Consider the following 16942-nt stretch of genomic DNA (forward strand, 5'->3'; position numbering starts at 1 on the left):
ATTCTAGCAAAAACTTTTAATTCTTCAACAGAAAATACTACAAGTCTGTGACTATTATCCACAGTCAACTCATTCTCTTGTGAATACAAAATTTGTGGACCTAAAGAGCAGAAGACAAGTTCACCAGACAAAAAGTTGAGAGAATACTGCCTATTCATTAATGTTCTGGGGAAATTTCTCTGTAACCTGAAGTCATGGTAGTGTTTAATCACTGAATTCTTACTCTGGATATATTTAAAACTTAAGAAAAAATAAAGAAATAACAGCCAACATTCTGTTTAACCTTTCACTAGGAGTTAAGGCTACCTTAACACAGCATGATATTTGTTATTAGGAAACAAGACTATATATATATTTTTTATATATATAGATTGGGATATTGGGATATATATAAATATATATAGATTGGGAATATTAGTTTGGGATTCACAGCTCAGAACACTCCTGAAAGTGCTTAAATCTTCCATTTAAAAAAATATATATATATATACACACACACACACAAAGATATGCATAAATATATAAAAAATAACAACAAGAAATACAGAGTTGTTTCTACTTCTGTCTTTGTATTCTACATCTAAACAGCAAACTGACTTATCTTACCTTAATAAAATATTCAAAGAGTGGTTTATATTTCTTGCCTTTAAGAGCAATGCCAGGAAACCTGAAGGGAAAAAGACACACACGAACACAAATTAACAACTGGTCAATTGCTTAGTCGACTGGTTACAACGCTGTTTTTCCTATTCCCCTTTTCCCCTCCATAACAGAATTTTACTTCATCAGGTGAAGAGTATTTTCTGAAGAGTTTGCTTCCATTTCTATACTTGACAACTCAAAAGTAGGATGAAAACCCTAATGTGTTAATGCATCTCTAGTAACAGTCAACTGGTATACCTTGTCTTTCAATCAAGCAACCATTTTAAATTAAATATATTAATTAAGCACTAATAACAAATTCTATTTGTGGTAAAGCTGGACTAGAAGCTTCAGGATAAAAAAAAAAAAAGTAATTTCAAATGGAGCTGTCATCTATAGCTCAGCATGTTCAACAGAACTAAATAAGCACTGATCCAAAATAGCTAAAGTTTATCAGCACAAAGGTTCATGATATTGAGTATTACAGCATCTAAAGCTTGGGTCATTTCTTGTTGTGAAACTAGGAATCTAAACTCTCCATGGACTGACTGGGGAGCCACCTGTGCCTAACCAGAAAGGTAAAACAGAGATATAGCCTGTGTCTGGCACTCTTCAGGTGTCTAACATCTGACTGTAGATGGCAATGATGGCAATTAGATTGGGATTCACAGCTCAGAACACTCCTGAAAGTGCTTAAATCTTCCATTTAAAACAAAAACAACACCATGCACACACACACACAACACCCCCCACCAGCAACCTAGTTAAAGCACAACTTTAGAAGGGCCAACCTCCATATCTTTATCTAGCAGGTGGGATACCGGTGTGGATGTCACAGAGACGTGATCTTTCCCTCCACTCCAGTTGTTTTACATCCACATCTTCCAAAATAATGGTCAAACCATACAAAATTAGACTACTTGAGAGTGCAAAACTCTTCATAGTTGTTTCACTGTACAATAAGGAACTTGAGCAGTATTTATGCCAAAAACAAATTAAAGAGCATGATTCCCCAGCTCAGCATCCAGGACATCCACCAGGCAAAGGTAAGGGGGAGATTTCTGTTCTAAGCCACAGCTTCATTAATGGCTGATAAATTTTATGTTAGCAACAGCATTAGGAAAGTTTGAGCTGCCCAATCAGTATCAGATGAGAGAATCATTCCACCGCTCAGCCCCAGAGGTGGGAACGCTCAGACACAAGATGTGAAACACCCAACTGGGGGGGGGGGGGGGGGGGAAAGAGGGTATTATATTTTTAATGCAACACCACTGCATGAAAGGCAAGGGCTATGGATCACATTCCTGACTTTCTCTTTTGATACCTAGAATACTTTGCACTGCTTTCTTGTGACTTAAGTCTAACGGAGACTCTTTGAAGACCACCATAGTAATCCTTCACTTTCAAGGGGTTAACAATTTAGAAACCAAAGAAAGAGACAACGGTGATACGCTGGAAAATAATTTAAATAAATCGAGGGGTTTAATATGCAAGTAGACTAAAACTTAACACAGAGGGAGGAAAGTGTTCAACCGCTTCATAACTACCACTGTCACCAACGAATAAACGAAGCACTCAGTGGCCAAAAGGAGGGCAGTGTACCAGGCCAGACCCATTTCTGCAAAGCAGCAGAAAGTACTTGGATAAAAATGGTAGCCATCTTACCAGTGAAACAAAGAACAAATATTCCAATTCTCTCATACACAAAAATCTACCATTATTTGCATCTGAGAGAAGACGGGAAAGAAAAAACAGTCAAGTCAGATTTGAAAGGAAAAAAAAAAAAAACAATAACTGAGAGTACTTCAGAAGTTCAGATGGCTTCAGATACAGAAAATTTTCAGTATAAGATCTGTTCCTTGACCTCCACTTGCCAGCTGGTATAAAGCAAGGTGTCATGAATTTCTCCCTTGAGGGCCTAACTGCCTAAGAAGTTACAAGTCAGCTAAAACAAGCAGACAAACAGAAACAAAGAAAAAAACCCTGAAGAGGAAGAAAGTTCATTTCCACGAACTTGTATACTACCAACTACCAAACACCTTTTAACTGTGCTGAGTTTCACATTTGAGAGAACTAATTTATTACATAACAGAAAAAGTGGAGCAGACCAAAAAGAAGCCAGCTTGAGACAACCGTAGCACTGCTGTGGGAAGAAGGAAAACATACCACTCTGCAAGGAAAACAGAAAATGCTGGCACCCTTACGCTTAGGCACAGAGAGGTAAAAGTCATAAAGGTTAAACGAAAAATATTGCAGAACCAGGGACAGAGTCAGACACGGTTTTCAGTTCTAGCTGTTTTAAGGAGCAACACAGGTCTGTTACTTCACAGTTCTGATGAAGAGCAGACAACACATTGCAAGAGGCTGAAACACTTGGTGCCTTCCCTGATACAGGAAAAGAATGATTGTGACCAGACTGAAATTAGATTTATACAGTTTCCAAGGAAAGAAGAATTCAGGACCAAAAAAAGTTGACCAAAAAATTTAATACGCCTAACTTACTCATTTTTCAAGTCTTAAGGAAATTCATTCCAAAGCATTTAAGAAAGCCAAGGTTTTTTTGGTAATATGCTTAATTTTCAAAACTCAGAAGAGGTTTCTAAAGACTGGAAAGGAACATAGTACCAATACTTAAAGTGGGAAATGAAGCACTGATGGACTTAAGTAACAGTCAGAATAACATAACCTGTTTCAACTTTAAGGGATTATGCAGTTAAAAAAAAAAAAAAAGTAGTGCTAAAGAACACAGAGCATGAATTTGTCAAGAATAAACCACATCAAGCCAAATTACTTCCTTTTTTTAGGCAGAAGAACTAGCTTAACTAGAAAGCAGATACATTTAAATCTCAGTCCTTTGACACTGTTTCTCACATGTCATTCTAACACAAAATATAGAAACATAAGCTAACTGGGTAAGTGCATGTTTACATGGATGCACAACCACTTGAAAAAAGGGGAAAAAAAGTTGTTCTTAATTCAGTATCAGACTGGAAGAAAATATCCTGGCAGAGACTACCGTGACCCTGATGCTATTCAATATTTTTATTAATGACTCTGAAGCAGGGGAGGACACGACCAAAAGATATAACAGAAAATTGAGAGCTCAGAAGTTCTGCCAACACTGGAGAACAGGAACACTGAAAACCATCTTTACAAACTGAGTATTGGCTTAAACTCTAAAAAGTGATAGCTGAAAAGAATTAAGCGGGAGGGGGCAGAATTAAGGGGGGGCAGGGGAGGAGAGGGCAGCAAAACCAATGCAGAAAGACAAAACAAGATTTACTCAGGTCTGTCACAGTATAATGCATCAGAGTAGATGATACCTAGGCAAGTGTTCCAGCTCTATAGTCCTATAATTCAATAACTACATGTAATTGCTTAGCTGAAATAACAGGTATCCTCTCCCTTCCCCCCCCCCTTTTTTTTTAATATATGTTTTTATTCTCAAAAGTGATGTTATGAAGCTTCCAACTACTTGGTAAAAAGATATAAAAATAAATGATGCAAGTGAAGGAAGGCTGTCATTCATGAAAAATTTTCTAATTGTTCCCAGGGAGAACTCTTTTTTTTTTTTTTTACCCACTGCACAACACTGAACAAAAGCAAAAAAAATACTGTTATATTCTATCCCTTTATTAGGTTTAGTTTTTGTATAAAAAGATTTAAGAGAAGCCAAGATGCAAATTCTGCCTAGGAGAGAGCTACAGATTAACACCTGCATCAGCTATCCAATTTGATTGTTATTAAATATTTCTTATTTTTCTACTGAGCCAAGATGAATAAGCAGTCTTCAAAAAGCAGTAAATACCACTACTTAAGTTAGGCAGATCATCATATAGAAACAACATTCGCTTGCTAAAGACAATGGTTTTGCTTTTTTCCATTTCCCCTTAAGTACACTCAGAAAGTGTTCTGCACCTGGAAGATTGTTTCCAGTTTTTTAGACCTTTTTTAACATAATTTTTTTCTTAAAGGGGGAAAAAAAAAAAACAACCACCTTTCAGTCCATCTGGAGCTTTGTTTTATCGAAGATCAATTTGTCCTAGCAAATTTCAGTTCCTTTTACAGATTTTTGCAAGATGTACACAAAAAGAATCACCACACATGGAAACTCATCTTTAGATAACTGCAAAATCCACCTTCTCGAAACGTTTCATTTCTGATCTATAGAAATATTGGAAGTTAACAGATGTATAATAATTTAGGTACTTGCCTGTCAAGTATCTCATATTCAGTGTCAGATTTGTACAGTGCTATCAGCCTGGCTTCCATCAAAATGTAAGTCTTTCCTGTGGCATTATCTAAAACATAAATAAAACAAAAAGTTACATTAAACTCAATTTAATACCCTGATTTGCACCACTGCAAAACCTTTCGATTCATGCAAGATGGTATCACATTAGCTATAACACTACCCAGAATAACCCTGCTGATCAACCAGTATTTACCTGTGATTTCTTCCCCCACAGAAATCCTACGGCCACTTAATATAAACACTTCTCAAAAGCTAAGTTTAAACAGATACCACAGGATCAAACCCAGTGCCCTGGTATTCAGCGTTTATGTTCAAATGCCAGAACTGCCCTACTTTGTCTACTATCATGGTTCCAAAGAAAAGCAATTGAGAAGTTTCACCAAAAGTAATCAAATCAGAGGAAAACAATTAGAAGAGTTATGGTAAATTGGAGAATTACCACATAAATTAACATGACTAAGTTGACACATGATTTAATGATTGCCCTTCTTTTCGCTGCCTGAGATGTAATATTTCAATCTTTTTTTATGCTTGACTTTCCTTTTAAAAGAAATAAATATAAAAGTGACACGTTATGAAGAAAAGCTGTTTTCTACCTCCCAAATAACCCTCATCTCTTCACTGCAACCATGAATATTATTCAGACCACTATTCTACCAATTTCAGCTTCCTTTATGAGCATGTCTGCATATGGGCTACCTAACTACAGCCCTCCTCAAAGCAGCTTAGTATTTACATTTGCTCATTATCACAGACCACCAGCTAGCCACCAAGTCGCCATGCCCTTATTTGTTCCTATAAATAATGGAATTACAATATTTTGTAAGGACAAATACAAGCTGTTCTGAAACAAAAACCTTAGTGGTATTTTGAGAACCTTAAATAAATTATTAAAAAATGGAAGAGAACTCTATAAAGCATGGGTTAGCCAAATCTCATACAGCAAGTCGATGAGCACAAAAATCGCTCACGTAACTAGTTTACATTCACCATATTCTAGGAAGGTAACAATGGTTACATTTAGGTAACATGCCCCTCGGATCATTTGATGTATGAACTCTAGGTATACTTAGAGGCACCCTAACTTGCTTATTTGGAAACCTATTCAGGTAACAGAAAGACTTTATTTTTTTCCCCACTGTGTTTCGGTCACCATCCCACTAACAGTCAGTGTCAGAGTAAAGAAAGAAAGAAAAAAAAAATCCTCCAACACTTCAGGCAGATTCAGGTCTTATTTCTGAAAATATCCAATAACTCTTTTTGAGCTGACCAAGTTTATTTTAAAACCTTTAAAAAAAAAGTATTTAGTTTTCTCTTAAAACAAAGAAATTCCCCAAACACCTGGAGTTCTCTATAAAGGCCTCTCCAAGTTTTTAAGTGTAACATCACCTCAGGCAAGCATTAAGATTCATGTGTTCATGTTGGAATCGGAAATTCTACCTTTGTTTTGTTTTGGTTTTAATCCAGATTAAATGCCATAGTTCACTTGAATCTCCATTTTTATTTACATACACTGCAAAGTCAGAAAAGGCCAGGAATTTGGAAGAATATGAAAATAACAATGCAAGAAGTACTTTTATCCAAATTCCTGTTTCTTTTCATGTACATATATGAGTGTGTGCATATTTATTTATTTACTGGATCAAGGAAGACAGCATTTCAAAACAAAAACCAGATCTTTTCCCCAAGTGAAAAGGAAGACATCATAACATACTCCTTTGCCAATTAAGAGACTGGGTCTGCAAATCCTGGAGAACTATTTGAAACAGTAATAAAAGCAACAGCCTGTATTTTTTAGGCACCCTATGTGGTCCGTTGCACTCATTTCTTGAGGTGCTCAACGCTCTCATGACAGAGATTACTTATAGCACGACTTGCTTAGCCAGGCTTTTAACCAACTTGCCCAAGAGCAAGCCACAGCACTCGGTCATATGTATTCTTGCACTGGAAATCACTGTATATACTTTGACTTGCATTTGTGCTAACAAACACACTTCCGTCAGTTTGAGACGGACAGGAAACACTTTGGGTTAAGAGCACAAAGCTGCTCAGTTACTGTAATTGAGCTGTCATACAGCACTTACCTGCTCAGGGGTCTTGAGCCCTTCCCCCACAAAAAGTCATGGAGACCTAAAGTCATACTATTTTTGAGATACAGAGAAGTGTGACTCAGAGGCAGATACAACATCTGCTCTTGTTCATTATTTTATGCAAGAGTTCTTAAACTCATGTAATACAGGCAAGGAAAAAAGAGCCTGACAATTGGAAACATCTGCCATACAGCAAGTATATCTCATCCTTCAGAATAACACTTGATCCAACCCCAGCAAAATCCTGTACATTTAGCATAAAAAAACTATCAAATAAAATGTAAGTACACATACACAAGTACCAAAAAAAGAAGCATTCATTATATTTCACCTTAGGTTAACACTTGCCTCTCAATTTTATATACTGCAATTCTGGATTAACACAAAGGGCCAGATTACTAGGTAAGGTCCAAGGAGTAGTGGTCCAAGCAACAAGAGATACACTTGCATCTTCATCCAGTGGGAAGCTCACAATCACTGAAGGATCTTGAACATCCTTAAATAAGGCAGGATAAAGTCAAAGGGAAAAAGTCAGAAAAAAGCCCAAAAGTTTGCTGCATGTATTAACAAGAAAACACAAAACAAAGAAATACTAATAGTTACTGTCATCCATTATAACAGTGCAAGCTGTCAGTCTGACAAGGCCACAGTTTATTTTTAAAAAGTTAGGATCAACAATGAGAGTTTGGGAATTAGCTGCCCAAAAGCCAAAGAGATGGGTGCCAATTCCCTCAAGTAACTCTTATAATCCCATTCTAAAAACTGAAATTAACCTCAACTGACAAGAAATCATCAGCAATTTCTCAGCTACTGCTACACAAAGTCTTTTCCTATCTTTCCTCTAGCGCCAGGGAGTAGGAGGAATAGCCATCACTTAAAGAGATGCAATCTGTTAGTAAGAAACTATTGTTAGTGCAATCTGTTAGTAAGAAACTATTGTTAGTGCAATCTGTTAGTAAGAAACTATAGTTAACAAGGAAAAATAAAAGGTATGGGTAATTAAAGATAAGAGTATATCCATATTTAAAAGAGTAAAAGTCTCAGGAAAGGAGACCTTCATTAGTTACCCTATATAAAACCTTACCTCCAAATGAGTCAAAAGAATTCCTTGAAAACAAGTACAATCCTATTCAGTCATTTCATATACTATGAAAAACAGATTTAGAAAGCAAATCTAGTCTTGCAAATGTGAAAGCTCCAAATTAAGAAATTTTCACTAATTATTTTTAAATGTCAAACAAAAATGAGTATCTCATGCATAGATCCTAAACCCATGAATAGGTTACCCTGTCATTTCATAGTACAAGGCGCTTTGGTTCCTGTCCAGCATCATGCAACAGTTAATTGCATCATGGAACAAGCAGCTATTTATGTCTGAGCTAAGGGCTGCTCCAGAGGGAATTTTCTGTGAACATCTGGTGTAGTCAACAGTAAAACATAAATATTACATAACTCTTGAACTGTGTTCAAGGCCAAGTGAAGATTAACCCATCACTACAATTCTGTCTCTACCAATTATTACACAACAGTGCTTCATTTTCTGAAGCACTAAGTTGACCAGGTAGACAAAAAAAAAAATCTGGCAAACCATAAAAATTAACATCTCTGGTCTACGAAATAATGTAACTGCTTAACATTTATCTGCTCACACAATTATACTTGCTTTAATTTGAAGACAACATCTCTTCAGTATAAGATACTGACACAGTTTACTCAAGTTTACATTAGACACCTAATTCAGTTTCTTAATATGCTCCTTTAATTTGTGTCTTATTTCCCATACTATCAATAAACACAGGCCAAAGACTGCTTTCTACATTTAGAAAAATAACAGCTCCCTTACACCCAGAAATGATCAGTCTGGCCAAGAATAAGTCATATTAGCTTACAAACCCTTACACCTCAGTCTCCAAAATACCACCTTGGACAAACAAAAAGACAATTTTTGCATCAAGTGGCAGAGCAGTAAATATACCCAACACTCTACTGGTTCTAGAATAAGAAATGGTATCAAAATATTTTACAAAGATTTAAAAGGAGAAGGGAGATTTATTCCATGAAAAAGGACATACAAGAAGTAGTGTTTGTCATTTAAGGAAAGCTTAGTTTGAGCCTATATGAAGTGTCAGTTAATAAATATGAGCAAAGTAGTTATTTCAGCTGTCTCTTTTCAAGATAGTCACAAGCATCAAGATATCTTTGTCTCACTTTTCTAAATCACAAAAACACTGTTTATTCTTCAATACGGTCAATTATCTGTCAGCAATATAGAAAGCTCTGTATTTGTGGACTGCATTCTACTACAAGTCTATTTAAACATTTGTTTTAAAAATACCAGTTTTAACACATTGACCTTTGTTAGGCAAAATATGAAAAAGACCAGATGTACAATTTGTGCTAACTTTCTGCCATAACAAAAGTGGAAGATTTATGACAAAGAGAGATGTCTGTGTGGGGATTGGAAAGGATACAAAACTTCTGTCCACAAACTAACACAAAATTTGGAAGATTGGGGAACAGGATCTGCCTTCACAAATTTGAACACAACTCTGCTGCAAATGGAAAGCTGCATCAAATTGTTCATTACTTTGGAATCATCTAATAATGCGTGCTATTTTATTTTTTATACTTATAAACTCTTGGAAATGTTTTATCTAATATAATTAGATATTTAAATTAATGATTCTTAGAAGAGCTATTATTATACCACTGCGCTACAACCAAGCACAACCTTCAACAATTCCTAGTAATCCCCTCACAAGAAACTTCAACTTTGTTATGGACCTTCCTCTTTGCAGATCTGCACAGAAAGGGACAACTGCAGCTCTCTCAATACATATTTACTATGAAAACCCAACAGTGCAATGCTCCTCTTAGAAGCCTAGAGAAAAAACAAGAGCAATTAACCAGAATAAAACAACCTGTAATTATACACCTGTAACTAGCGATCAAAAAGAACAGGGAAGGAGGGGGAGATCAAGTGATCCAAACAAACAGCAAAACGTAATAAAAACTAGCCGATTTCTCTAAATTTTTACTGTCAACTTGGAGTGTACTAACATGCTTATGTTCCACAAAGAACAGAATAGGAAAGTCTTCCAAACCCAAATCGAAGAAAGAAGAGGAATACAATTGTTATGTATAACGCATGCATATACTGCCTTACCTTGTAATTCTGATGGGACTCAAAGTTTGACAGTGGAGTGTTGCATGCAGTTGAAAATGGCATGACTTTAACACCTCTATACACCAGTCCCTTGTCATAGAGCTGCTTGAAAACCCACCTGGAAGTAAACAAGGAACACAGAATAGCACTTGGGGTTTCAAATTCAACAAACCAACAGCAAAGCATGGTTCTGCTCTAGCAGGGGACCTGTTCCGAATTGTTTTTTTTAAGCAACCAATCATCAACTAAGGACAACATCTGTAAGTCAAAAGGAAAGAGTTCAAACTATCAGCACACACAGAGAATACCAATCTTACATTAACATGGATTCTTAGCTCTGTTCTGATAAATTGAGGGTGACCACTCTTCTGGTTAATTTTTAGCATTAGGCAACTCTACCAGCTTGGTTTTCCATGCACTGACTGCACAGCACAGAACAATACGAAGGTGAAACAAATCAGTATTGCTGATCAATCCTTCTCAAACTGCCTAAGTACAAGGAAAAAAATCTGAAATTTTAACAGATGACAAGGCTGAAGTCAGCCATAACTTAGAGGAAAGGGAAGAAATGTATAGTGACACAGCTGCTCACTTATCACATGCCACGGCAACCAGTGCTAAAAAGGGAAAGGGCTGCACTACAGATACCTGCATCCCGCTCAGAGTAAACCCATGCCTCACACTCTGAAGAACACTGCTTCACAAGCGGGCACAGCTAAGCATGCAAAATAACAATCCGGACTCAGTTCCAATCCAAGATCAGATTCTTGCATCAAGCTTTAATTCTGTTTACACAATCTTCAACACAGCATGTAGCATCTTCAAATGCTACTCTCTCATTGAAATAATCAGCACAGCATATAATATTATGGTATGAGATTGAGTCAATGCTCACAGTGAAGGGTAGCAGGAAGAGAAATATAGTTTACATAGCCAACCCTGCAGCAATCAGATACAGAGAAAGGTAGGGTTTTGTCCATCACATGGACATCTGGTGAATTGCTAAAGGATAATCAACAACCACCTTGATTGGCTTTAGTATAAGATCTCATTCAGACTTGTACTGTCAGTGGTACAGTATGCAGGTTGGCTACCTCAGAAAAAAGGTGGGAGAAGGTAAGCCTTAAATAACCATGCCCAAATTCAACTCAATTTCATGTTCTGCAGAGTCTGGTCATTTTAAATTGCACAGGCAAATTGTTAAATATCACTGGTGTTAAAACTCTTTTACCCAAACTATGTTTTCAAACCATCCTAATCACTTTTCTGTGTCCCTTTCCAGATAAATAGCTCATTGGTAAGCCAACAACCCCATCCTGGCAAGTCTTCTGCAGGCAGTCATTTTGTGCTTGAGAATCCATGCCTGTATTTAAGTAAAGTGTCTTGTCTTTTACTTTTGAACGCATAATCTTCAAGTCACAAAATGAAAGCAGACCATTACACTGATATCTATCGGCAGCCTGAAACAAGAACAGCAGAAGATAAGCACTGGCCTGTTGTCATGGAAAGTCACACAGTATCTTAATGGGAATGGCTGTTACACTGTAGATCAGACAGTTGGCAAAAATGCAGACTGTCATAGAGAGAAGACATTCAATCTACTCAAATTCATCAATGGACCTCTGATTAAGTCCAAAATTTCCTAGGAACGGTCATTAACACGAGACAGTTACATAATCTGAAACCTGTCTAAAGGCCACAGCAGCAGCAAACTCTGCCACAGAGGAGCCAAACCCAGAAGTCTTTCAGAGCTGTGCACTCTAATGAAGGTGGCTTATTTTGCAGGCAGAACTTAAAAGTACTATTGAAAAAGTATTAAGTGTGACTACTGGCAAGTTGTGGTTGCCTGACCCCAACCCAAATTCAAAACACAGAAATGACTGTATAACTGTTATTACAACTGAGACCACATCCACTTAAATCTACATAGATATAAATCTATCTTTTATTAAGCAAACAAGCAAAACAATGATTAGTGAATATGGTTTCATCAACTTTCAGCATATCCATGTCAGCAGACTAATTGCAGAAGTTTTAATGAAAGTTAATAAGACATGTTTTAAATGTAGGCTTACCGTCTCGGAGTATGATTAATGCAGACTATAACAGGTGATGGCATTTACAGTGAAGTTGTTCTACTTGCTTTTCAAAAACAGTTAACTAAAATATCTACAGGAAAAAAGCTCCAATTTATCTCTGCTTTCTAAAGAACACTGCCTACTGTCAACATAGAAGAAAACTACTCAGTGAAACAGTGAATATTTAATTTAGCTGTAAATAAAACCATAAACTTCAGAAAAGGTAAACCACTAGATGGAGCTACCAGGATAAAATTCCAAGTCAGCATCTCCCTCTTGTGGTAATTCTACCCTATTTCAAACCAAATACTCCCCATTTTTCCCACGGCTGAGCAACCAGATGAGCTTTCAAAACACTTCAGAGCTCTCCTTACATTTTGTAACTACCACCCATTTGTATTTTATCTTAAATATCTGCCTTCAGATAACCATTCCAACATAATAATGAGAATTATAATCAAGTCAAAAGACTCCTGCTTGATAGAACAGCACTCAAAAACCGTTTTGTTATCTTGAAAAACATCAAACTGGTTCCTTAGCAAAAAAAAAAAAAAAAAAAGCTTCCAAGATGAGTTCCTGTGCATCACCAGCAGTGCACAGGAAACAACTCTCACAAACCTTTCTGCACTGCCCACCTAAAAAACCACAGCGATTGCTAAATATTAACCTATCTCTAACAGTAAAAGTCACTTGACTGTCTGCAGATGGATATCAGGTTTTGCTTAACAATTCAACATACAAGATTTCAGAAAATGACCTAAAACCTGTTGAAATGCCTATGCTTGGAAAACATTGACAATTTCTGAGAAGACAACTCTGGGTTTGTAAGCCAAATAGAAACTGCAAGTCTTTCTGAAAGGATAAATTAACAAAACCACAAAGCTCCTTTCTACCAATAAACAGAAAAAGTTTACACAAAAAAGAGTTAGAAATCAAAGTCTGTTCCCCTAATTCTGGTACAGTTCTCCTCAAACGAAAAGTATTTAGTTGCATCCCATTTACTGTGGGAATAGCACTTGCATATTCACATGCTGAAGAAAAATGAGGTCTGGAAAAAAGTGAACTCAAAATCTGTGTTTTAGCCATTTGTTAACATAAAACCTAGTCCCTAAAGGTGCAAGGCATCTTCAAGTTCTAAAAAGTATGACACAATCTGAACACACACATCAGTTGTTCCTAACATGCGTCATGAGGAGCTGACACAACTGGTTCAAGCCCAGTTAGTAACTGCGAGTCAGAGTTATTCCCACCAGAGGCGTAACTTCCAAAACGTTAGGGAGAAATCTGCTATGGTATTGGCTGATCCAAGTCACATTTGCACCATGTGAGCACCGCATGGGTATTAATAAAACTTCTACAAAGGAAGCTTCTGCTTCCAGAGGATACTGGATTAGTCAATGTAATACTCAAAATATCCTTGGCATTCCACACAACATCCCTCAGCATCCTCTCCTAGATGCAAAAGCAGGTTGCCCTCTTCACATGTGTACATTCACTTCACTTCAGAGAGGAGGATTTGATCTTAAAGCTTCTAAAGTTCTTAATCCCATTCTTCTAGGGCAACAAGTGATTTCAGGTTTGACATCCTATTTACAATGGCTCAATATTTAAGAGTTTGCTAAGGGTCTGAAAACTCTTCATTTTCAAGAAAATGAAAATCATCACTAATATCAGGAAGTGATTCCCAAACTCACACAGAAGGCCTTAAAAAAAAAAAAAAGTGACCTTAATTAGTAATTACAAGACTAAAAATAAGGATGGGAAAAACATCAAAGAGAACCTAGAAGTGTATCATGTCTACACTGCCATAGAGACTTGTTGAAATTTGCTGACCATCAAGTAATCGTTCTACAAAAGTGGACTAAATTATTGCTGCATGAACAAGTGAGAGTTCAACAGAAAGACAATTAGATAACTTTCACAGACTTAAAAGCATAAACAATAAACTATGTAAAAAGTCATGCCGCCCCCACAATTTAGCAAGCAGGCTACATCTGAACAGCAGCATAAAACAGCAGAGATTCTGAGGAAACGGTTCTCCTGTGAGTCATGGGTAACACTTGAAAGACCAGACAGAATTAAGTAAAAAGGAAGCAACTATCAGAAACAGATGCACAGGGATGAAGAATGTGAATGAACAAAACGAATACTCAAACAACACTGCACATCAGACTAAAAAATAAAAAAGAGAAATGCAGTCTAATAACAAATACAGAGAGCCTGTCTTTAGAACAGTACCTTTATAAGACACTTTTGTAAGAAAAGTTAGGAAAAGCATTTGTTCTGGGGCCTAGCAATTGTAAGTACAGAAGAGGTCAAGTCTTATGTCCAAGAATTAGGGAAAGCATTAAAATACCAGAACATAGAGTTCATTCTGCTCCAGCTATATTCTCCAAGCTCTCAACTACCAACAGTGAGGGGATTTTCTAATGTAGTCTTTGGATCATTGTGTTGAACGACTCCAGACTAAGTCATAAACCCAGAATGCCCTTAGAGCAGAAACTATAAACACGCAAAACTGATTCCAGGCTTACCCCTTAGTCTTCCAACTAAGTAGGGGTTCAGTGTATTCCTCCTTCAAAATACAGGTAAGAAAATAACAAAGACTGGAGTGCTAAGAGGATATGACAACAACCAGAGGACTAGAACACTAAATGCACAGGAGGAATTAAAGTATGAAAAAATATGCAGATAGCTGGTGGAAGAATGGACAAAACAGACTTCTTATGAAGAGTGAATCACTGAAGAGTCATGGAATACACAAAACGCAATGGCAATTCCTATTAGGACTCAGATTTGCTGTTTTTAAATCATTATGTTTTAGAGTTGAATAAACTGCCACATTCAGAAAAAAATGAAGCCAGAAAGTAGCTTTCACTGCTTAAACAGAAAAGAAAAGGAAAAAAAAAACCCAGAAAATAACAATCTCATTGTTTTATCTTCACAACAAACCAGTCCTCATTTACCTTCTCACTGAGAGTGGCTAAAGCAGTTAGACCGCAACATTTACAGTCACAGAACTCATCCTGAGAACATAAACAGAACAAAAAACAAACAAACAAAAACAAACAACAAAAAAAACACACATGCACATTTTTCATGTCAAAAGGAAAGCAAAGCTAGACATAGGGAGCAGCAGCAGCAAATCCAGGGAACCCAAGACAAACATCCCAGTTTCAAGAGCTACCTAAAACCTCCTCAGCTGTAGTCTCAGAATGACCTGAAGTAATCTGGTGGCACCTGGAGGCCAACACTATTATATGCTATGGGGTAGGGCAGTAAGGCTGAAGACTGCTTCTGGTAAGAAAGGAAACAGAGGTTCCCTCTTAATAGCAATCCTAAAAATTCCCAAACACACACAGTAGCTGGAACACCAGAAATGATCTGGGTGGGCTGGGCACAGAAACGGACAGAGCGCTAGCCATCCCTGAAGGGAGCTCCATACTATGTTTTCACTGAGGACAGCCACGATCTCAAACGTGTAAGGTACTTTTTTTTTTTTTTTTTTTAAACATAGCTAGGAACATTTCCTCTCCGTCTCCTTGCCACCCACTATCTAGTGTCTTCACAAAAGGACTTGAGAATTTCTTCTTAAGATATAGAAGTAGCTAGTAAATATTTCTGTCACCAATAAGCATTACATCTGCACTACATGGCTTTGCAGGTTTAACTATAAAAGCAAACATGTCTCTCAAAACATACACTAAGCTTTCCATTATTTAATTACGTTCAGAATGCAACTGGTAAATTCAGACACTAGATGGTGCTGGCAAGCTATTTAAACTAACGCTACTGCTGTAGGCAGGGGGCAAACCTCCCCGCTCAGACTGGGAAGCGAGCCTCACCTCCGGCCACGGAGCACCCCCCTCCTCAAGGCAACCCCTCGCAGGCTTTTTCCGCCAATGGCTGGGAAGAACCGTTCTCGAGAGGCAAAAATCACAGCTGGCCTCAGAACTGTGTGCAATAAGCCAGTAGTAGAGACAGTAATTTAGATGTTGTTTTTTCAGAACTAGTACACTTTTCTCAGACCACAGAGCAGTAAAGTTTAAAATCACATCAAACTGCTTTCAATTCTTTCTTCAGCTTTTCACTTTCCATCTCCTGAACTGGTGGGGGGGAAGGCAACTATATTGCACATCTGTTCATGACTAGCTCAAGAACATCATTCTCATCGTACAGTTTTCACTCACAAACGCATTTTATTTGAGATGCAACCTGGCACTAGGGTGGATATCCAAGCTCTACAGAATTAAAACTTAAAGTTCTACCTAAATTATTTTAAAGACATGGAGAAGCCATGAAACCCATCACAGTATCGCCTCTTAATATTGCACAACTTCAATATCTCAGCACCGTGAGGCACTAACAACCAACGCTCTCCTGCAGAGACTCTGCCAGAATGCTACAGCTTTTTATCGTTAAGAGGATGAAGTTTTGTTCTAAGTCAAGATTTAGCAGACTGAAAACTTGCATTATACTTTAGTCAGCCACCATGTGGCACAGCACCAAAATACTTACAGAAGCAGCCATTTCCAACAAACTCCATTATAAAACAGTAAAAGAATGTTCTCTGGCAGCCTCAGGTTGTACAATATCTCTGCAGAACAATACAATATTAATAAAAGATGTATTTGGTGTCTGAGCCCTAAACTATTTCAAGTCTAAATAACTTGATAAAGTCAGCCACCACTAGAAACAATATTTTTCAAAA

The 16942-nt window shown here is 37.2% G+C and overlaps 1 protein-coding gene across 4 annotated transcripts in view; it reads right to left on the reverse strand.

The window, feature by feature from the left end:
- IARS1 (isoleucyl-tRNA synthetase 1) overlaps positions 1 to 16942 on the reverse strand; it is a 111242-nt gene that overhangs the window by 81318 nt on the left and 12982 nt on the right. For all 4 annotated transcript variants that reach the window (XM_013945289.2, XM_067303173.1, XM_013945290.2 and 1 more), the window contains 4 exons: positions 10154 to 10271; positions 7336 to 7483; positions 4856 to 4943; positions 607 to 667 (listed from right to left, as the gene is read on the reverse strand). In XM_013945289.2, coding sequence (XP_013800743.2) covers positions 607 to 667; positions 4856 to 4943; positions 7336 to 7483; positions 10154 to 10271 — 415 coding nt within the window. The remainder of the gene's footprint in view (positions 1 to 606; positions 668 to 4855; positions 4944 to 7335; positions 7484 to 10153; positions 10272 to 16942) is intronic.

Source organism: Apteryx mantelli, chromosome 12 (assembly GCF_036417845.1).
Source record: "Apteryx mantelli isolate bAptMan1 chromosome 12, bAptMan1.hap1, whole genome shotgun sequence".
Classification (NCBI taxonomy): Eukaryota; Metazoa; Chordata; class Aves; order Apterygiformes; family Apterygidae; genus Apteryx; species Apteryx mantelli.